This window comes from Pectinophora gossypiella, chromosome Z (assembly GCF_024362695.1).
Source record: "Pectinophora gossypiella chromosome Z, ilPecGoss1.1, whole genome shotgun sequence".
NCBI lineage: Eukaryota > Metazoa > Arthropoda > Insecta > Lepidoptera > Gelechiidae > Pectinophora > Pectinophora gossypiella.
In genome coordinates, this window is record NC_065433.1 from 2,772,073 (window position 1) to 2,794,864 (window position 22,792).

The 22,792-nt window shown below is 41.8% G+C and overlaps 1 protein-coding gene across 10 annotated transcripts in view; it reads left to right on the top strand.

Annotated features, from left to right (window-relative positions):
- The window catches only part of LOC126380054 (basement membrane-specific heparan sulfate proteoglycan core protein-like), a 275,688-nt gene that overhangs the window by 232,858 nt on the left and 20,038 nt on the right, over positions 1-22,792 (top strand). For 9 of the 10 annotated variants that reach the window (XM_050029212.1, XM_050029216.1, XM_050029217.1 and 6 more), the window contains 28 exons: positions 185-380; positions 869-1,032; positions 1,313-1,531; positions 2,043-2,229; positions 3,964-4,296; positions 5,037-5,253; positions 5,636-5,827; positions 6,238-6,520; positions 6,728-6,878; positions 7,205-7,385; positions 7,932-8,143; positions 8,334-8,513; positions 9,035-9,131; positions 9,458-9,557; positions 10,111-10,340; positions 10,607-10,734; positions 11,388-11,657; positions 13,443-13,606; positions 13,982-14,111; positions 14,556-14,719; positions 14,996-15,203; positions 15,515-15,706; positions 16,277-16,418; positions 19,025-19,160; positions 20,074-20,243; positions 20,979-21,211; positions 22,001-22,146; positions 22,659-22,763. In XM_050029212.1, the coding sequence (XP_049885169.1) occupies positions 185-380; positions 869-1,032; positions 1,313-1,531; positions 2,043-2,229; positions 3,964-4,296; positions 5,037-5,253; positions 5,636-5,827; positions 6,238-6,520; positions 6,728-6,878; positions 7,205-7,385; positions 7,932-8,143; positions 8,334-8,513; positions 9,035-9,131; positions 9,458-9,557; positions 10,111-10,340; positions 10,607-10,734; positions 11,388-11,657; positions 13,443-13,606; positions 13,982-14,111; positions 14,556-14,719; positions 14,996-15,203; positions 15,515-15,706; positions 16,277-16,418; positions 19,025-19,160; positions 20,074-20,243; positions 20,979-21,211; positions 22,001-22,146; positions 22,659-22,763 (5,130 nt within the window). The remainder of the gene's footprint in view (positions 1-184; positions 381-868; positions 1,033-1,312; positions 1,532-2,042; positions 2,230-3,963; positions 4,297-5,036; positions 5,254-5,635; positions 5,828-6,237; positions 6,521-6,727; positions 6,879-7,204; positions 7,386-7,931; positions 8,144-8,333; positions 8,514-9,034; positions 9,132-9,457; positions 9,558-10,110; positions 10,341-10,606; positions 10,735-11,387; positions 11,658-13,442; positions 13,607-13,981; positions 14,112-14,555; positions 14,720-14,995; positions 15,204-15,514; positions 15,707-16,276; positions 16,419-19,024; positions 19,161-20,073; positions 20,244-20,978; positions 21,212-22,000; positions 22,147-22,658; positions 22,764-22,792) is intronic. The other variant, XM_050029218.1, reaches the window with a different exon arrangement.

The following is a 22,792-nucleotide window of genomic DNA, read 5'->3' on the forward strand; positions in this document are numbered from 1 at the left end:
TCTCCATCTCTCTCTGAATTCCATTATGTTTGTTTTCGTTTATGTCTTTTCATCAGTGGAACTTTTATCACTATAAATAAATGCACCGACACAGTCTTCAAGCGCAATCTTACAGTTAGGAACATAAAGTCAATCTGTACTACAAAACATGATTAATGTTTATCTATGAACGTTTGCCTCCCAGGCCGGCCACTACTCAAGGATCGAGATGGCAGCTCCTATCTTCGGCGACGACTACGGCGGCTACTCGCTCACTGACCTGAATGGCGAGCAAGTCATCGACGATCAGTTCGTACCAGATCCGAACGAGAGCGAACTCATGTACACCTTCCCATTCCCGCCCGACGGCGAGCTCTACTGGTCGCTGCCTGTCTTCCCTGGTAAGCTATTACCGCATTATGCCTCGGACACTTCGTACAAAAATCGCATTCTTACACAAATGTAGTTTTGTACACGTGCAGTTGTACGTATGCCATAATTATTACTTTGACAGTGTGAGCAAAACAGACAACGCGCTTCTTATTCCTTACGTCTTACTGAAGTGGAACCTAATCCTTGGGCATTCGAGAAGTGAGAATGTCCCTTCTAAACGTTGTACTATTATTGTTTATTCTATGACATTACGTCAAATTTACATCAAAATGATGGCCCAGCACATCATAATGGGCGTCGGCTTGATAACCTGTAATGTGGCTCATCATAGCTCTACGGTCAAAAGTAGCTGCAAGTTGCATAATATTATCCGTGCGAGTGAGAGAATCGTCGTGATATCCAAATGGAAAAAGAGTAATAACTATGCCGTAGAATAAAAAAATAATACATCGACTTTTTGAGTTGGTTATTTAATTTATAAGCGTTTTCTGAACAGGTAACAGGGTGCTGTCTTACGGTGGTACACTGTCGCTGACGCAGAAGTTTGAGAGTGGAGGCTACCTGGAAGTGTCGTCTCCTGGCACAGACGTGGTCCTTGTCGGAGACTCCGTGTCTATCTACTGGAGCAACCCCACCGCCGTCAGATCCGGGGAAGCCCTGGTAAGTGGGGAAACTTATCTTGCCTTATTTTCTTTATCATTTACTATAGAAAAAGAAGAAGTTGTACTCGTATCTGCTGCTAAGCGATTCTCTTAAAATCAACTTCCACACTCCCTTCGTCTGCTTGACGTCTGTCAGCTGTAGATAGAAGGTGCATAATGTAAACGATTATCAAATACCTGTGAAGTTGGCGAAAATCACATAGCTAATAATTTATTCTTGCAAATTGTGCAATTGTATTATCGTCCTTGTTTGTATGTATAAACAAATAAACTTTCAGAGCTACCAAGTTCCTCTGCGCGAGAGTGGGTGGTTCCTTCTGAACACGGCTACGCCAGCCAACAGGAACGACTTCATGGCAGTATTGAAGAAACTTCGAAGGGTGCTGGTGCGAGCCACTCTCACTCCCAACATTCTTTCTACCGCCATCGCCGACGTTTCCATGGATACTGCAGCTGAGATCTACAACCCACAGTCGCCTGTCGCTAAAGGCGTTGAGGTATGTTTCCTTTTTACCCTGCTACGCCAGAAAGGGTTATATGGGAAGAAGACCGAAAGAGTAAATTAGAACCGAATCAGACCGGACGAAGCGTCAGGATTTATTGTTGATTTGTATAATTTTCTTTGTAATGTCCGCATCGACTCCGTTCGAACGTACACCGAACTTTAATAAACATGACGAATCCGCCTTTTTGACGTTAAGTGCTTAAGTAATTCCAACGGATCATGCATCTGATAATAATGAGTAACTTCTGGAAATCTGAGCTCTCTTTTGTTGTCCATTTTAAATAGCCGAAATTGGTTAGACACAACATCGTGATGAGTCTATCCTTCTGGTTAAGTTCTAGGTGGACTGTTAGACAGTCATCGGACTAACACATATATACATACATGTATATTAACTCACGCTTATTTCTCTCTGGGGTAAGCAGATACTACGGAATTCCACGTGCTTTGATCCTGAAACTTTATTACATGTGGATTAAATGTCTTATTAATGTGTGTTTCAGATCTGCATGTGCCCACAAGGCTACTCGGGCACCAGTTGTGAGAGTTGCATTCCCGGATGGTACCGCGACCCATACAACGCCTGCCGCCAATGCAGCTGCAACGGACACGAGTGTCAACTGGACGCATACGACAGAGTTGTATGCAACTGCCGACCCCCGTACTCTGGCCCCGACTGCACCACTGTCGGTAAGTCAAAGATTTGTTGCCTATGAAAGAGTAAATTTTTAATTTGAATTATATTTTTCATCTATACAGTCCAAAATTCTGGAAGTAATCCCTAGCACCACGGAACCACGGTTAATGAGTGAATAAAATTGATCAAATCCATCATCAATTATTTTTCACTTCTTCTACGCTGGATCGGGAGCGAATCAAAATAATAAGTAGCTTGGTCTCCCAGACATTGTGCAAAAACCGACAGAGGGATTGTGTCCTTGCTAACATGGCGGCCAATGTATGGGCGATGGGGTGATCACCAATCACCATACGTTTCATCATACTCAGTAGTTCTTATCAAAAGTGGCTGCAAGTTTTCTTTGGCTCTGCCCATCCATCAGGGATTACGTGATTTTGTTTGGGCTAGTTGGTTTTGTTTTTTGCTACTTATAGCAAAATCTATATCATAATATTAGTATTCTCAGTAATCTATATTTCTCGCATACTAAACATTTATTTTTTTAAACGATCACTAGGGTTGATCATGGAACTGCACTCGTCACTCCACACGGCAGACCATAACTCGCCTTTCTACGAAGTGACAATCACTTGCAAATACCGCGCACCAGAGCCGCTTACTATTCAATTCTTTTACGAAGGGAGAAAAATGATGCCTCCCAAGTATTATTACGAGTCGAAGTTCCACCATGATGGGTGGTATGGGGAGCTGGAGTGGCGGTTGCTATGGGATGTGCGCCGCAGAGGCCAAGCTTACGAGTGTCACACTTTGACTCCAAGAGGCATGGCCTTAGGTGTCCTGGCCTCGACTATCCCTGAAGCAGATAGCGCTCCCCGAATGACGCGTCGTATATTCAGACGTAGGTCCTCCTACAATACTGACCGTGTATCTCTCATGGTTATGCTCTACCTGTTCAAGTCTATTATCCTCGAGTTCATGTTTAATCCCTGAGTCTTCACGTAACACATCATTTTCATATGTTACTGTCGTTGGGAGTGGATGTATAAGTATTTTATTTTGCGGAATATCTTGATTTTTCATGAGTGTATATTCATTTATGTACTAATTGTTCAGATTTCGACGTAAAATTTCCAAAGGTCAACAGCCATTGGTACATTTTGTTATTTCATATTGTGTTAGTATGTTGTTTTTATGGTTGTTTTGTTGTATTTTGGTTTTATCATTAATTTAGGTGGACAGAGGCCCCGATTCCTGGAGACACCGCCTAATTTTATTTTAAGTTATATCCGTCATTTTCATATCCGTCGAAAAGGAAAGGGACGGATGATTCACAGCTCTTAATTTTAGGAAGAATGAGTAAATTAATGTGTCGGGTTATTGACTGACGTAAAATTTTTAGACGGTTGGTTTAGATTTGTGCTTAAAATTGGCGTGTGTTCCATAAATTTTATGCTTGTCGATTACCCGTCCCTTTCCTTTTCGGCGGATAAGACAATGACAGATATAACTTAAAATAAAATTAGATGGTATTTACAGGAATTAGCACCAGAGTCTGTTGTTCCGTACAAATACACTTGTGACAACAAGTGCATTCATTAATTCGATCCTGAAGATAAAGATTCTAAAAAGTAGGATAATCAGGAGAGAGTTAAATGTCGTGAACGTTACAATTATAGCAGACATTAAAATTGTTGTATCGTTTTCTTGTTTTCGTTGTACATGATCGTGTATTTTTTATATTGTAAGTAAGTAATTGATTTAAACATCCAGTTGTAACATTGTAGGTGGTGATTCGAGCGTGAACAACGGAACAGCCAGGCCTCCACCTCCCGAGCCTACCATCGTGGTGAGGATTACCAGCCCGACCATCAAGATTGAGGAAGTCGGCAGCAGCGTCAACTTTACTTGCCAAGCCCAGAGCCGAATGACTGCCAGCCGATTACCCGTGCAATGGACCAAGGACGGAGGAGAACTGCCCCAAGGAAGAAGTCAAGTGGACGCCAGATCCGGCCTGCTCCTCATCACGAACCTTCAGCTCTCCGACAGCGGCAAATACATCTGCCAGACAAGCGACGGCATCTCCACGGCACAAGCCATTGCCACTCTCAAAGTGCCAGGTATAATCTCTACTATTTTAACCTTTTGCGTTATGACATGGCGCGTAAGACAGCTGTCAAAATTCATTTTCTATATACGTCTCTTTCGAACTAGACTGTACTATAATCTTTCTGACCTGCACCCTGGTAGTACAAGAAAATGATACTGAAAAGTACAAGATACAAATGGATTAACTGAGTACTTTGTTTCCTTGGCAATCATTTCTGGAATAGTTGTTCCGGATTGGGTATTTTACGCGAAAGGTAAGTGATAGTGTGGCACGCGGTGTACGACCAACCAACAATTCCTGGTACAAACGAAAATCAATCATAATGGCTTTTAGTGAAATAAATATTTTAATTTACACAGTAGGTATGTGCTCTTTTGTTCTACTCTGCTCTTAAAATCCAAATTAAATTGACTATCCCCATTTACTGTCCCTGGAAGCTTTGTAAGGTTAACATATTATTCGTCCCGGCTTAACGAGAGCTGTGGGTTCAAATCCCGTTTAAAGTAGATATTTAGATTTTTACTTTATATTTTCAAAGGTTAGCTTCTAGCTTCTAAGGTACTAAATTACTTTTGAGCTTAGCTCGCATAGCTGACGCAAGTTTTCATAGTAGTGTGCAGACTATAAACTATGCAAACATTATGGAAAACAGCATCAAGTTACAAGCTAAACTAACTTACCTTAGCTTTTGGTCTGCAACAAGTATTATAATGTACAATGATCTAATTAATACCAAACCCTTAAAACCAGGCAATGAAATGACCTTACCGATGGTGCAACTGCGTCCGGCTACAAACGAGTACTACGAAGGCGAAAGAGTGGTCCTGGAGTGCGTTGCTACCGGCAACCCGGCACCAAGGATCACTTGGCAGAGAGTTGGCAACTATCCACTCCCGCGCAGCATAGATACCGTGCAAGGCATGTTCATTATCGAAAGTGCCATTGAGGAGGACTCTGGAGAATACAGGTATTTATAACCATGTCAAATATATTTTAAAACACTAGCTTGGCTATCGGTGATACGAGTCAATTTGACACTTAGAGGAAATACGACCCAATGCCCCCTCTTCTTGCAATTTTCGCCTATTTTATAGTTTGAGCTGTATATATGTGTCGATGAATGCATGCTTAAAACATCATTTCCAGAAAGTTATAGGTTGAATCTGACTCCAATAATTGACCCAGGTTAGCGGATTCACATGTCATGACTTAAAAGATCTTTAAAATCGTCTCACGGAAAAAATGTTACGCAGGATTTGAAACTGCATCCTTCGATAAAGGCTCATTCGGACTACTGGCCAGCTCTTGAAAGGCTCTTGACTCATTTATGTTTTCTGTACCTTTGACAGATGTATAGCAACGAACGCAGCTGGATCGACGGACCGCGTGGCTATCGTCACAGTGCGCCCGAAACCATCATGGCCGACCCGCGATAAGCTGACTGTTTCACCAACTGCGCCTACCGTATCTGAAGGACAAAGCACTAGAATCATCTGTACTGGAACTGCCACTATCCCAGCCGAATCTATTGATTGGGCCAGGTAATATCATCCCTCCTAATCACTATCTAAATGTCATGATTTATGTGATTATCTAAAAACAATATACCTGGCTGATGGTTGCGATGATTGCGAGTGTGGAGTATCACCACAAACTATGGCTCACCTTTTGTGCTGTCCTAAGTGCCCTAACACCTGCACTATTAAAGACCTTTACGAAGCCACTGACAATGCCGTAAGCGTGGCCAATTATTGGTCAGCAAAAATTTTGTATCGATCGCCATCGACTCGCAAAGAAGAAGAAAACAATATCAACGCTGGCTTAGTCACGGACTCGTTATCATCTGTCAGCTCCGTACAGAAAGAGCATCAACGAATATCATCCGTCTAGTAGAAGTAGCACGGCTTTTGGAAAGTGTATCAGCAATTTTACCTTTTCTTTCAAATTACAGGGAAGACCGTATGGAGTACCCGAACGTCCGCTCAGAAAATGGAGTCCTGTTCATAGACTATGCTACGATAGAGAACCAAGGAGTGTATACTTGCCAGGCGGCGTCTCCAGACATCGTTCCAGTATCTGTGCTCCTGACTGTCATTCCCTCCGGTACCCCATCACCGTCAGAAACGTCCAACATCACAGTGTCTAAGAACAGCGTGAGGATACCTCAAGGAGGTAGCGATACCGTGGACTGTTCGCCTCTCGGATACCCTCAGCCGCTCATTAAATGGAAAAAGGTTAGTTTCTAACTAAGTGAATAATAAAAAAAGCCTTTTCTTAATACCGTATAGTATCCGATTCTTATCACGAATTTGACAGTCTTTATGTATTGTTGTTTAACTTTAAACTTTTCCCTGTAACTATACCGGATAGAAATCGCTACTTTGCGAACCGCACTATACCACAAAGTGTTTCCATTCCAACTATTACGGTTTGTATTACAGTACGATGGTGAATTCGGCCCTGGCACGAGCCAGCGAGACAACAGCCTAATCATCACCAACGCCCAGGAGAACGACGGAGGGTACTATCTATGTGAGGGCAATGTTGTCGGTGAACCCACCATCCAGATCTACGTCTACGTTGAAATTGAAAGTGAGTCAAGAGGAAAAGTATAAGAGTGATGAAAGATTTCAGCCTAAGTTCCTTGATTTTTTTCTTTTGCGGTCTTGGATGAAATCGTCACATACCGATGGATTTGGAAAATGTTGATTAACAAAATGACGTAAACTGTCAGTACCTATATTTTCGGTTGTATTAATGTGAACTATCGTGAGATGGCACTCTTGGTTAAAAATAAAAACTGGACTTCGTACAAAAATCTTCGAAACACGTTATTTTTATTTTTTTTTAAATTAATTTGAGTTACAAACCTGGAATGGAACTTTAATCTGAAATGAAAAAAAATATATATTTTCCAGAGCGCGAGCGTCCCCGGGTGGAAATCTGGCCACAAGGAGAGCAGGCTGTGCCCCTGGGCAGTCAGTTCGAGCTGCACTGCCGCGTGTTGGGAGGCGTGCCCGCGCCTGACGTTACATGGGATCGCAACGGCGGACGAGCACTATCGCCTCACGTGCAGATCCAGAAGCACAATATTCTCAGGTTTGTGTTCTGCAACAGCGTTGAAATTCGGCCTAGCCAAAATATTTTCAATGAACATAAACTAGTTATAGATTGTACATTCGCATAACGATCTTATACTTTCTGTGGTTAGTCTCATTACGTAAATCTAGCAATTTTCGCGCATCTTTTGCTAAACTCGGCCAGAGAACAAGACGTATTGGAACCGCAAGGGATCAAGACAGAAGTAAATTGTGGATAAACGAATACTCTGATGAGCGACTTATTCCCGCTTTTATAAAATATACTGAACTATCTCATATACATCCACATGTACATAAATTCACGCCTATTTCCCTCTGGGGTAAGGAAAGACTATTAATTCCATTTGTTTCGATCCTGACACTCTCCTCCAAATTCATCGTTTCATACACGTGCCCTGGTTCAGAGTAGATTGCACTAAATCTTTTCTAAAGACATCTCTAATTTGACCGATGTATACGTTCGTTCTTCTAGGTCTTCCTCTGCCAGCTCTATCAACAACCAATAAAAAAATATGTTTATTAAAGTTCTAAAACATCTTTACAGGTTCGAAAAGATCGAGGTGAACGACGAAGGCGAGTATACTTGCGTGGCCACCAACGTTGCTGGTACAAGCAGCGCCAGTGCTGTTCTGAAGGTGCGGTCTCCTCCTGAGATCATAATCACACCAAACAGCTACCTCGTCGCCGGCCAGGGAGACCCTGTCACCGTCGAATGTCGCGCCAGCGGATACCCTGAACCTCTGGTGTCTATTAAAAGTAAGTGTATCGACTGAAATGATTCACAGTATAGCGTACTGACTGATACACAGATTGACTATATAATGACACATCTGTTTCGAGACAGAGAAAGCTAATGTTTAGATAAGTAAACAGCAGACCACGTGTAAAGGCAAAGATGATAATTACCTGAACAAAACTAAACTAACACAGAGTATTCTTTCCTCAGCGAACCGAGACCTTCGCGAGGTGGTGCCACAGGCGCCTGGCATTGCTGTCCTGCGCATCCCCTCCGTGAGTGAGCGAGATGACGGCGAGTACATCTGCACGGCGACTTCAGCCGCTGGTACCATTGACGAACAGTTCGTCATTCGTGTCGGACGCGGCGACATCCCCTTAGTCGATGGAGGTAAGTTACACGGACTATAGAGCGACAAGGATCTGGTGTCACTTGGATGGCATTGACAGGGGGGCACTGGTGTACTATCTCCGTACTTTTTAACTTTACAACTACTGTCAAAAAGTACATTTTCGTGAGATGCAGCTTTAGTTCAGATTTGTGCCACACGCAAAATATTGTTAAAGTATCGTTTTTTTATGCGCTACATGGCAGCTTGTTTGTTTCGCCTGTTATAGCGATCCAATTTGTTTTTAACTATCGGAGCGTAATATATTAATTTAGAGTGAGACCACATGATGCATGGTGGGTATGTTGCGATGCTTGTGCGGCGACCTCTGTCGTCCAACGTTATACCTCGCAACAACTTATCACAAGATGTGTCGCGACATCGTCGCACTGAGTACTTATGTTAAAGTCGTAATATATAATAGTCGACGCAGTAAAGCGGCACCTGTGTTGCATCTCTAAATTAATTTGATCACAGACAGCGAGTGTAATAAACGGGATTGACCAAAAGAAATGTTTTATAGGCGGCAGCGGTGAAGGAGAATTCGAACCGAACTACAACCCAGATAACAACGTTCCAGCAAGCATGATAGCCTTCGAAGGAGAGGACAGGAAGATCGAGTGAGTAGAAGAATTAAAAATACATACAATGGAACATAGAACCTCCTTCGTTTTTAAATGCAGTTAATTAGCTATGTGAATCTATAAAAACGACTTCAACACTCCAGAAAATATTAATAGTTAAGGCTTGTAAATACAGACGAGGGGCAGTCGACGATCTATTTACCTTTGTTTCTTTTTTTTGAACCTTTTAGGGGAATGAATACAACTAATATACTGGACAAATGTGTCGTATACTTACTTATTATTTCCACATTTTATACTTACACTTGATTATTTTTAAACTGTTATGTGAATAAAGGTAAGTAACTAAATTGTGTTATTAGGTGCAACGCATCCGAAGGATTCCACGTGGTGTGGCGCAGAACTGACAGGCCCTTGCAAAGCAACGCCGTCCAAAGAGGAGCAGCTTTGATCATACACCAGGTAATTAATATATAAAGAATTAACTGTGTATCAATATTATCTGGATATATCGCCATCTCCTGGTAGAAAAAGGAACTAAACATAGCTCCATCTAGCGATGTGACGTTGTTTGGTCTAAAACTTAATTATAGTTGCCAAAGGGGTTAATTATTCCAAATCGAAACAATTCCCCTAAAAAACCAACAATTTGATATAATTGCGTACATAAAAGTAAACGCGCAATGCAAACAAATGTCAAATAGCCATATTGCTTTTTTACGTAAATTGCCTGGATTTGGCCTTCCCTATGATACAGGGCTTTTGCTTTTTTCGCCATAACTTATAGTAGATTTGCCGCAGATGGCATTAACTACTTGGCCGGTCAAATAGGGGAGCGCTGAGGACTTTCACTCGGGCATGCCGTTACGTCAATAAAAGAAAATCGTATTCAACACGATGAATAATAGGTGAAAAAGTTACCTTCGATAAGGTGTTTGATGTAACTCGTATACAAGTAGTAGCTGGAATCAGTTTAGTTCTTTTTAAATTTAATATGATATTTCTCTTTTCACAGGCGTCAAAGAGCGATTCCGGCCAGTACGAATGTACAGTGATCAACAGTTATACCAACGAGGTACAGCAAGCAGCATATACTAGCCTTCAAGTGGTTGCCGCGCCAAGGATTACCCTGCAACCGAAGACACAGACTGTACACCCGGGTCAGTCACCGACTGTGGAATGCATAGTCGACGGTGATGACGTCATCGATGTCCAATGGAGAGGCAACGGCAGACCTCCATCCAGGTAATTTACTGTTCTTGCGCTCTAGCGATTACCGCGAATGACAGATAGATAAAGTACAACCAATTGCGAAAGAGACATAGCCACTATTCTGGCAGCTGTTCTACGTGCCACGCCAATGGTTTAAAAGCATTCCAATTGAATACCAAATACATCTGCTGTAGTAGTAGTAAAGAAAAACCATACAATGCATTTAGCTGTTTATCATATCTACCATAGAATGCATCCAGCTATTTAGCTTGTTAACCATCATAAATTGTTTGTTGTAGACGTGTGGAAATGCGTGGCCCCAGCCTGGTCTTCCACCAGATCGAAGTAGAGGATGCAGGACAGTACGAATGTTTCGCCAGGAGCCGGTATGGCAACGCTTCTGCAGTAGCTGAGGTCATCGTCAGCGGTAAGGAGTCTAGATTTACTGACAATCATTCTCATCACTGACAATAACTTACTACCGTCTTTATTCTCATATATATGTATTTGATAGCCCGGTCAATTCTTTGAGAATAATTAGTAAAATATGAGAACGTAAAATATAAACCTTAAATCTAAAAATTCTCAAAGATTTGGCCAGACAGTCATCAATACTTGTTGTTAGTAAGACAGAAGTGTACCTTTTCAAATTCTCAATGTTGTTGATTTCTCATCAGGAATTGTGATTTAGTACAGAACATGCGTGTACACCGGTCCAGCACGCAGAATGAACAGCTCACGAATAATAAGATATCGCTTCACGACACAATGTACAGGTCGCACAGTATCCAGGCACCTGTTGATTTGCAGTTCACATAGTCTTGCTGTTTGAATGCTCAAGAACCATAGTTAGACCCTCACATCCTGAACGCCGTTTCATGAAAGAAACCTCCAGACATTAACGACAAAGTCTTAACTACTTAATACCTAACTTACATTTCGGGGACTTCTTCATGGAACAGGTTTCACACTAGTTCATGTAACCAAAATCTTTGAATGCTTAATCACTTATTTTCACTTCACTGTTGACTGTGCTTAGAAAGTTCAGTTGATTGCATGACCACTCGTAACCATTCATAGAGGAAAGCGATCGCGCGACATCGGAGTCGCATGAGAACGAGCAGTACGCCCACGTTGGGGCGTCAGTACAGTTGAGCTGCAACGTGACGCAGCCGGATGTGAGCATCCGCTGGACGAAGGACGGGCGCGAGGTGGCGCGCCATCCTCACACCTCCGACGGCTCGCTCGCCATCCGGCACGCGCAAAAGTCCGATAGCGGCCTCTACGTCTGCATTATACAAGACAGATACGGCAGGAAAACTAGCAATTACATCAACCTCCACATCCAGGGTCAGTGAGAATCGTGAACATGCTCTTAAAGTTCATTGTAGTTCGAGCTTCGAGTTCCCATTGCCGTTACAATTTCCTCTTAGCTTCCATCGCCTCTGTAGGTGTTTAACCCAGGCATGTTTTAGTGAAGCCATTCTATTTCTACGTTTACTTCTTCTATCTTGTTCTAACCTTGACCTTTGTGCTATTTAGTTTTAATCTTTGCAACTTAACCTTATTTTTATGTGTGATAACAATTATTTGATTGTATTTTTATTCGTTCGTAAAGGTGAATGCTTGAGAACGGAGTTTCGTTGTCATGATGACTTGCGTTGCATTGACGGTGGGTTCGTGTGCGACCACTACGAAGACTGTCGCGACGGTAGCGACGAGGAGTATTGCGACCTCAGAAAGAAGCGTCTGTCATTTTATAAGTACAATGGTAATGATGGTGGAAGGGCGTGTGTCGGGTGGGGGAACCGCACTGTGTAGCGAGTGAAGCCACGACGGGAACTTTGTGTCTATCGTTGTCAAATTGTTGGAATATTTATTTGGTTACGCAAAAAACTTTACAGTGCTAAAAGCGTCTCAGTTGTTAATATGAGTTCGTATGAATTTGGCCAATAACATGTTGACAAACGTTGTCTTATGTATATAACAACATCTCTTTCCAAAATAGTCGCATAATACTTTTGACCCCACAGATTATTTAACACACAACTGAACTCAGTTTCTTCGGCTGCTGATAAGTAATGTGTTTCACGGGGTCCTTAACGGACTTGTTCGGGTAGATTTGTGTTGTGATTGTGGTTTAGTTCTGCACACTACGCTTATTGTACTGGCTGTTGTAAAAATACGAAATACTTATTCTGAAAGTGCAAAAAATAGAAACCAAGAGCCTTCTGGGGCTAGAGTGTGTGAAATTGTTATCAATTCCATGTAAACGCGTTCATTTTTTAAAGGCTGTTGCAAAAATTCTCGCTCTTAGAAGATTAAGCATTGATCTTTCAAAAATATTTCGTATTATTGTAACAACCTGTATATTACTGTTACCTATAAGGATAGGAGCTGTTGTTTTTGTGTATTGTGTACTTAGTGTTTTAAGCGTTTGGTATGTCGCTTTGCTTGCATGTTATTTGTAAATATACATATTGGTGGCGGATTTTTGTAATCGATTTATTAGATATTGTTCCTACTTTACTCCTTTTCTTTCTGAATTTAGTACGCTTAATTCTTTTCTCTTAAATTTTGAACCTATATTTCCAATTTCATGAAACATTGGAGGAGCTAGTCATCTTCAGTATTTTTATCTATGTACCGATGCAACCCTGTAAAAAGGGGAAACTGATTGACTCACTAACATTTATCACCGCACAACCCCAATCGCTGGGACCAAAAAGTTAAAATTTTGCACAAAATATTCTTTCAAAATATAGGCAAGCACTAGTCATTTACTGCAACTTTTTGTAACGATAAAGTTGAGTTTCACAGTCTAAGCAACATTGATACAGTCTGAGGAGAAGAAGGAGTTTCTGGCACCATTCTTCTACACTTTTCAGAGTGATGGTAGATAGTAGACTGTAGGACAAAAATGAAGTAGAATATTGATATTCAACAAGTGTTAAATCAAAAATTAAAGTAGGTTTTCGAAAATAGTCTCTTATATCTATCGCTGCAAAAAGTCGCAGTGTTTAAAGGAACTAAAATGGAGCTTTTGGAATCTCAACTGCTAAAATGGCTCCAATGAAAGAGATTCCAATTCCTCGGACACTTTCAATAGCTTTCTTTATAAACGGAATGTTGTAGGACCCCGTGAAGAAGCTCCAGCGCTGATTGCTATCGACCAGCCTCGCAGGGCGTTCAGGGTTGGGGAGAACGTCGAAGTACTCTGCAGGGCAGGGTCCAGAGGCACCAAGGTTACCTGGGAACGATTCGGCAACAATCAACAACGCCAATACGTTGAGACTAGAGTAAGTAGATATAGAAGCGACATGGTTCTTTTGGCACATGGTCATAATTGGCGCAAACGCCGCATCCTATGAAAACGTCACTCTTGACAGTTGTTATAAATGGAGATGGTGCACACCAGCGCGGTCCTGTCCATGTCATTCAATTGCCAAAAGATCCTTGTCTTCTTCCATAGCATGCCTTTGTGCCGATTAATATTTGTACTGAGGCTTATATGCTCTATGGGGCCGTAATCTTGCTTGATGTTCTGGGTTCGATTTTTGGAGGACTCTGTCAAAATCATTGTCACTCAAAATTGTAATAGTTATGTAGTGTTGTATGATGTTCAATAAAAAGTTTTTGATTGATTTATTCTAATGACTATTGTTGTATAACAGACGTACGGCGACGGCGCATTGTTCGTGGTACTAGGAGTGCAAGAGTCGGATGCTGGTGTCTACAGATGTACTGGCCGCGACCCGTACGGACGCACCTCCTACGAAGACTTCAACCTCGAGGTCATACCAGGTAAGACAAACTTGCATTTGTAAGTTGTACTTTTGTTTATGAATCGACTTCTATCGTCAATGATGTCACTATAGTCCTCTGTGTGGTGACACACTAGAGGACATGGTTTGCTTGTCAAAGAGGGAGCGCGCCGGTTCGATCCCGGTATCGGTAAAGGTAATTTTCCTAACAATCGTGCCTAGCGGCCTATGGCATTAGTCTTACTGGGAGCTCGCGAAAGCATTATTACTTAGTTCATCTTGTGATGGATGTACCTGTGACTACCCTAATTGATAATATAGTCGTAAGCTTGCGTTATATTTTAGACGTGTTTTTGGTTTTCTAGCTTTTCCACGCAGGGAGTTCACTACTTGACAGAAAAATGCGGGCCTTGGCCTGGCCTCTGGAAACATCCTGAATTTGGGGCATATAGTGATAATAACATGTATTATTTTTGGTCAACAGTAACGTTTGGCCCATCGGAGAACATCCCCGGACGCGATGTAGTCCACACAGCCCGTCTTGGACAATCCGTGGACATGCCGTGCACCCATAACCTTGACGAGCCCGTGGCCATCGAATGGAGACGAGAATACTCACCGCTACCCACTGAAGTGCGCAAAGATGAGGTATGTTATTTTTCTATCATATTTTGGCTAAAGGCATTCCCTATGTTCTTTTACTAGTGCCTGTCCAGGCAGATCTGCACGTCTAGGACCCTAAGTTTTTGTGCTAATGTTTGTTTTTTATTGAAAAGAAACTAAACATTAAGGGCTCTTCCTTACGACCTTCCTGCACTCCTAGATCCTCTACTGAGAGGATTTTTATCCACAATGATATCGAGCAATTCTTTCTGGCGTTTCGTTTGTTTTTTAAATTAGTATTTTTTTTTTCGAATATAACAGCCAATCATTCACCTGGACCGAGTGACTGAAGCGGACGCAGGCACCTATGTCTGCCGAGTCAGCAACAGCCGTGCAGCTATCGAGACTCGCGCTATTCTTCGAGTCCAGGGCGTGGTGCCACGCTTCGACGGAGACAGCTGGATCTCTCTACCCACTCTGAAGGATGCCTACCGACAATTTGACATCGAGATCTCCTTTAATCCTAGCGGTATGTCACTTCTTTTTTAATTGTAGTCTGTCAAAGCATTTGTGGCACTTCGATGACATTGACAGGCGATAGTGTGCACATCTCCAAATATGGCGTTTTGCGATATTGACGTAATGATAATGCGGCGTTAATTCCGATTACGGACACGTCAAAAGATCCTTGTCCCCTTGATCCTATTTCTTAGTCATTTAAGTATGTAATGTGGCATCCAACATATTAATAAATCTTTCTTTCTTTCTCTTTTCTTCCCTTCCAATCTGTCTAATTGGAACAACTTGTACTCAGATTCGCTAAACCCCTATTTTTTTCAGATCCGAACGGTTTAATCCTGTACAACAGTCAGAACCAAGGCCGGAGCGGGGACTATGTGGCCCTCCAGCTCGTAGATGGAGTGCCGGAGTTCTCCCTGGACGCCTCCACTGGCCCTGTGGTGGTCCGCGGCGACCGGCCTCTGCAGCTCAACACTTGGCACACCATCAGGATCAGCAAGACGATTGCTAAAGGTACGTCGCAGAATTCCATAGTTTCTGCTTACTCCGGTGGGAAATTTAGAGTTTTATGTATGTATGAACGTCTCGTATGCATTTACTTACCTGTAAAAGTATTACGCTATTAAATCTCTGCCTAATTGTTTTCACCATGTAGTTAAGAAAGTGTCGTTCTCACTGGATGGAGACCGGGTTATGAGTTTCGCTAAGCATGGATGAGTGCTGTAAATACAAAAATCTTAAAAGTATTCTATAATTATTTAAAGATTTCTTTGACATTGAGGTATATAAAATGTTGCTAATATATCAACAGCCTGAGCTCGTTTCACGCTGGACACAGGCTTCTCCTATGACACTCCACTGAGCTCGATCTTCGGATTTTCTCCTCCAGCCGCTGCCAGCCTTACAGATATCATCACTTCACCTAGCTCAAGGGCGTCTCTTCTCGAGATCCCGTCTTCCCCAACGGTTTATAAAGATTCTTATTCTTCTCCTATCGCGTGGGTCTGGATTACCAGCCTCATCAACCCTGCTGTCAGAGTTATTATTGGGTTTTATTGATTGAATATTCTTTTATAATTCTAGTAACCATGGATGTGGACAACACCGGGCCATTCCTAGCTGAATCCCCTCGTCAATGGGACATTCTGGACCTCAACCAGCCGCTGTACATCGGTGGTATCCCTGACTTCTCTCAGCTACCTGATGTCTTGGCCCGGGCTACTGGGTAAGTCTTCATCTGTCTACTTAAACTTATCTATGCCTGCAATGTCCTATCCAAACAAAGGACAGTTTCGCAAAGTGATTTCGACGAAGCCCCCATCGGAATCGAAACCGGGCTGTTAAAAAAGAACTCCTCAAAAGGTAAAAAAAAAAGTTAAGAATAAGTTACTGCTTGATAAATTCTATCGTCTAATTGGTTCCTTCTAATATACAAAAATGTATGTATATGGTTTTGGTTGACTCCATAGTGTCCTATGGGCTTTCTTGGTATGGTTTAACTTTTAAGTCGCATATAAATAAAATAGAATCACTTCAAATAAGATTTCTCAAATTACTTGTCAGTAGAAAAACAAGTAGCTATGGAAATTGTGTTGTTTCCTAGGTCAAAGATAAATTATGAAATACTGATTACTAAAAAAAAAACAGATTTAAAGGTAACACAAAATCGTTTTTCTATTTAGATACTTAACATTTTATGAATTTTAATAAATAAAAATGCAGTGATAAGTACGATATTTGGTCACATTTTTCTATGACGTCACAGGTTGCTTTTTCATACAAATTCCATTATAGTTCCGCGTTTTGATGTTTCATCATCATCATCAGCCCATTAACGTCCCCACTGCTGGGGCACGGGCCTTCCCTATGGATGGAAAGGGAGATCGGACCTTAAACCATCACGCGGGCCCAGTGCGGATTGATGGTTATTAACGACTGCTAATGCAGGCGGGACCAACGGCTTTACGTGCCTTCCGAAGCACGGACGAGAGACTATAATTATCCACAACTACATTCTGATACACAGAAAGCGCACTATCGCTAATTGGTTTTGTGGGGTTTTTATTGTAACAATATTTTTTTTTGTATCCTTGCTATTGTCGACTGTGCAACCGATAGTTAAACAATAAATTGACGTCACAACATCCCCTAACGGCTTCCGAAATCCAGTGGTTGAGGGTTGGGCGCAGGTTCCGGAGATTCCGAGTTCAAATCCCGAAAAAAAAAATCACTTTGTGATCCATAGTTTGGATTTGGATAGGACATTGCATGCTGATGATCCGTGCTTCAGAGGTGACGGCTTCCTTTCATATTTACTTAAGTAAGTATGTAGTCGTTACGAGCTATGTCAGCGTGCCTTTGGCGGCTCAACAGTAACCCTGACACCAGGGCTTATGAAAGATCATTGAAAGAAGTCAGGTGTCATTGGGTGAAGACTAAGTCCCGCTACATCCCCAATCAAGGTTTGTTATTTGCCTTGACTTCGTATTAACGTATAATGCTAATTAATTTCTCAGACTATCTGAGAAGGATTTTCTTGTTGCTCATTATTTTTATGAATAACAAACACTTACCTACACTGTCGAGTGCTTCCTTTATATTCTCGTTAAAGTATTCCCAATAAGTGTTTTGTTTACATTTGTAAGCGAATGTTTTTCCATTTTCTAGTAACTGTTTGATATTTGCCGGATAGGTGTCCAATAACATTATGTCTACAATTATATACAGGGTGTTAGTGACTTCGTAACGAATACTAAGGGGGATGCTTTAGACTATGATTCTAAGTTAATATCAATTGGAATTTTCCGTCGCAAAATTCATGTTTTTTTTAAATTATTTTCAGTTTCATAATTTTGCGACGGAAAATTCTACTTAATATTAACTCAGAATCATGGCCTGAATCATCCATGAAAGTTTACATTACGATGTCACTAACACCCCGTGCAAGTACATACAGATAGCCATACAAGTAGGTATGGGTGTTAGTGACACCGTAACGAATACTGAGGGGGATGATTCAGACCATAATTCTGAGTTGATATCAAGTGGAATTTCCTGTCGGAAAATTTTTGAAATTCTTTGTTTTTTTTTTAATTATTTTCAGTTCCATACTTTTGCGACGGGAATTTCCACTTGATATTAACTCAGAATCATGGTCTGAATTATCCTTGAAAGTTATCGTTACGATATCACCAACACCCTGTATTATTATGATTCAGTGCAATTAGTTCGACCGTAGTGGAGCTGTAGTAGCCCAGTTGGTAGAACGCTTGCCTCTCACTTTGAGGCCGCAGGTTTGAATCCAGTACAGGCCTGAACCAATGATTGTTGAATCATAAAAAACGATTATCACGTGCTCAGCGGTGAAGGAAAACATCGTGTCCACCCACATTCCCGAGAATTTTCGGAGGTATGTGACCTAACGTGTATTGGGCTGGTTGTCCCATCGCGGGTTGAAAGGTCAAACAGTTCGTCGGTTTAGGTAAGCGGACCCTGTGAAAAAACGGGATTATGCACTCATCCCCCGAGTGCAATTACTTCAACAAATTGCTCAGAAAGTGGTGTAGAGTGCTTTTAGAAATGTGTTCAGGGTGTTTAGGGAGTTAACATAAGTACTAAATGAGGGGGGGAGGGGGAGAATGGCCCATTTCTAGGTTTTTCGCTAATATCTCAGAAACGGTGCGTCCTAGAGAACCAAGTTTTACTACGAAATTAAAGTCTTAATTAAATTAGTTCCGCTATTTTTAAAGTTTGGGAACCCCTGACATAGCCTATCAACAGGCGTGTGTTTCTATGTGAATGCGTTTGTTGCAAGAATGCTTCTGTTCACAGATACATGGGCTGCGTGAGCATGTTGATCCTGGGAAGAGAGGAGAAGAACATAATGGTGGACAGTCTTGAACAGCACAACGTGAATGAGTGCGACACATGTGCGCCCAACCTTTGTCTCAATAACGGCGTGTGCCAGGTGAACTATTACATTTAAGTCTTTTTTTTGTCATCATCATTATCCGCCGTACGACGCCCACTGCTGGGCATAGGCCTCCTCCAAGGATCTCCACGACGATCGGTCCTGCGCTGCCCGCATCCAGCGGCTTCCCGCGACCATCACCAGATCGTCGGTCCACCTTGTAGCGCGCCTACCCACTGATCGACCGACACGTGGTCGCCATTCGAGACACATAGCGAGTTCTCCTCGCTATATGTCCTGCCCACTGCCACTTCGCAATTCTCTATTTTTTTTTTGTATTAAGTTAAATATCCCCAACCTATTGATGCTCAGTGATATGCCGTCCGGTCTCCACTTTGGGAACCTTCCCGGCAGCAAAACAGACGGTAAAGTTATGTTAAAAGAGCTTTCTTACCTAGCCTTTAGACAGATTTGATTAGAGCACTTAAAGGAACGATTAGAAAAAAATCCTTACTAAAGAGTTTTACAACAGGAACATTACCATTTTTCACCCTTCTCATCCCCTTAAGGAATTATTACCGGGATAAAATATCAAGTATCAATCGGATTGATGTGAAAATTCAAAAAGAATGGAAGAAAAAGTTACTTTCGCATTTATAATATTAGTATGTACTTTATGCTGTTCTGGGAGCAAATAAAAAACATAGAAAACGTTCAGCTGCTTGTCTTCCCGGGCATGTCGTAAAAATCGACAGAGGGATTGTGTCCTCTAACATGATGGACTAATGTTATGGGCGATAGGCTGATCCCTTATCACCATAAGGTTCATCATATCCAGCTAACGACATCGTATCAACATCGTGGCTGCAAGTTGTCTTTGATTACTTGTGGCTCTGCCCACCCCATTAGGGATTACGGGCGTGAGTTTATGTATGTATGTATGTACTTTAATTTATTTTTTTACCAATAGGAGGCGCGCAACGAGCGCGGGTACATGTGCCTGTGCGCAGCAGGTTTCGCAGGGCTCAACTGCGACCGTACCGGGGAAGCATGCCGGCCAGGATTGTGCGGCCCGGGCAAATGTACTGACACCGCCGACGGGTACAAATGCGCCTGCCCCGTCACCTACACTGGCAGAAAGTACGTCTATTTAAATCTTAATGTAATCATGGTATATAAATACCAGGCATGCTCAATCCTATGACAAGCCGCCATTGCTAGCCCTTGATGACGTAAGTGTTACCATTCAATTGGTATCTCCAACATTCCAAGGACGTAAATTTAATTAAGTATTGAAAATTAAATAAATTACTGGCTAATGTATTTAATTCACTTTAATACTCACATAAACTGCCTATATACGTCCCACTGCTGGGCACAGGCCTCCCCTCAATCAACCGGAGGGGGTATGGAGCATACTCCACCACGCTGCTCCACTGCGGGTTGGTGGAGGTGTTTTTACGGCTAATAGCCGGGACCAACGGCTTAACGTGCCTTCCGAAGCACGGAAGAATTTAATTACTATTATTTTGTCACACATATAAAAATCATTAAAACTGTACGTAAATATTTTACTAAAAGTACAAAATTTCCTTGCATAGTAAATTAAAAATATTGGACGTGGGTAATTTTTTTTACGAAATGGCAACGTGGTGTGGAGTGACGTCAGCTGGGCTAACCTTGAAATGCTAGCTGTCAGTCTTGAGCATACCTGGATTTATTATACCATGATTGTAATCCTTCTTCATTAGCTTTCTGATGTTCTACGGCTAGTAGCCGAAACGGGTCAATCAAACGGGTGCCTTTCGAAGCACGGAATTGTTGTCTTTGAACAATCAGCAATAAATAAATGGAATATCTTCTTTGTTCAACCAGCTGCGACATGAAACAATCGATCGAATATCCAGCGTTCACTGGAAGCGCGTACCTGGCCATCAAGGCTCCACAGACGAACCGGTACTTCCAAATGTCGATGAAGGTCAAGCCTTCAGCTCCAGTGACAGACGGCATCATCATGTACTGTGCTGAGTCTCCGCGAGGCTATGGAGGGTTCACGTCTCTCGCTGTTCACGACGGAAAACTGGAGTTCCGATACGACCTTGGAGATGGTAAGTAATTTTCTATCACACAGTCGTCGATGCAACCTAGTGTTTGATTTGTAATAATTGCATTTATTCTTTGGTAAATTGTTTAGTAACTGACTCAAAAATACACCTATGCTAATTTACTTAGTAACTAAAGAAGCTAGTCTAAGATGATGAAAAATCATTTCTCTCATTTTTCTTTTAATTTAGTTAACGATGAGTTGCCACGTTTGATAATGTATTTGATGACGTCATGATTTTGTATTTTCGTACATATTCCATATAATTTTCTCGATATGACGTTTTGCATATGGTCGACATGGATGACATTGACCTTCTTACAACTTTCCTCATAAGAATCAATATAGATGGCCCTGTACAGTTTGTTCTTCGTTTAACCTTGTTTAGCCCTGTACAGTTTGACCTTCTAATCTTTCATCTTTGTTTTTGGGATCACGTTTAAGCCACCTATAATGTTTTTAGTGAACGTAACCTTGACAGTGCCACATTACATTTTTATAAGATCCATGTCGCTCTAGAGGTATATGTACTTATTCTCTATTCTCAACGTATTGCCGTTGTCAGTTTTTACCGAACCGTCCTCAGGTGACCTTGGTGCCTGGACCTTATACTGCAGAAAACGTTCTTCTTCGACGTTCTCCCCAACCCTGAACTGCGAGTCTAGTCGATAGCAATCAGCGGTGGAACTTCTTCACGGGGCAACATTTCCTTTATAAAGAAAGCTGTTCAATTCGTCTGTGGAATCCATCAAAACTTGACTAGACTGTTATAGTCTTTCCTCTTCTTGACCAGGTACCGCGCCGGTTGTGCTGACAGCTAACAGAACGTTGCCCGCGAACGAATGGACCAACGTACACATCGCCAGAATTGGACCCCAAGTTTCCCTGAAGATCAATCTCATCAACGTCTTCGAACAGAAACTGGATTCGCCACAGAATGTAAATATACACTTTATTTATCCATTCGCGTGAATCCAAAGGGATCTGGCCATGTCGCGAGAATCTAAACGCCGTCCAGATACCTGCGTATTGTTCTTGATGCAAAGTGTTTGTTTAATTCGGACGCCAGGGATATTTGATTTATTTGCAGACACGTGTAGCGCGAAGGATGTTAATTAAGAACCGTTAGAATCTTCATAGAAGCTGCTACGCATCCTTGACAAATTACTCAGAAACAAATGTACATCCCAGCTTTTTACATACAACATTTCCAATTTGGCTGGGTCAGAATTGTCAAGTTGCTAGAATTTAAATTAAGAATTATCAAAAAATCTGTAACTCGTAACCTCACAACAGAAAATACTCGTACCCATTGTCTTTACAAGGACGTCAGCGACATATCTAAGTATTTCCATACAAATTAAATAGCTTTTCGTTTTGACGTTTCGTTAAAAGTTTGACTAGGTTACCGCCCCCTATAGATTATTTAAACTCTAATGCTGTTCCCATAGAACATTCACTTGGAAACTCCAATGTTCGTTGGTGGCGTGGATGACTCCATCGTGCTCAACAACAACACCGGCGTCGTCGGAGGCTTCAACGGATGCATCAAAGATGTAAGTGATATCTTCAGCTCTTGCGCTCT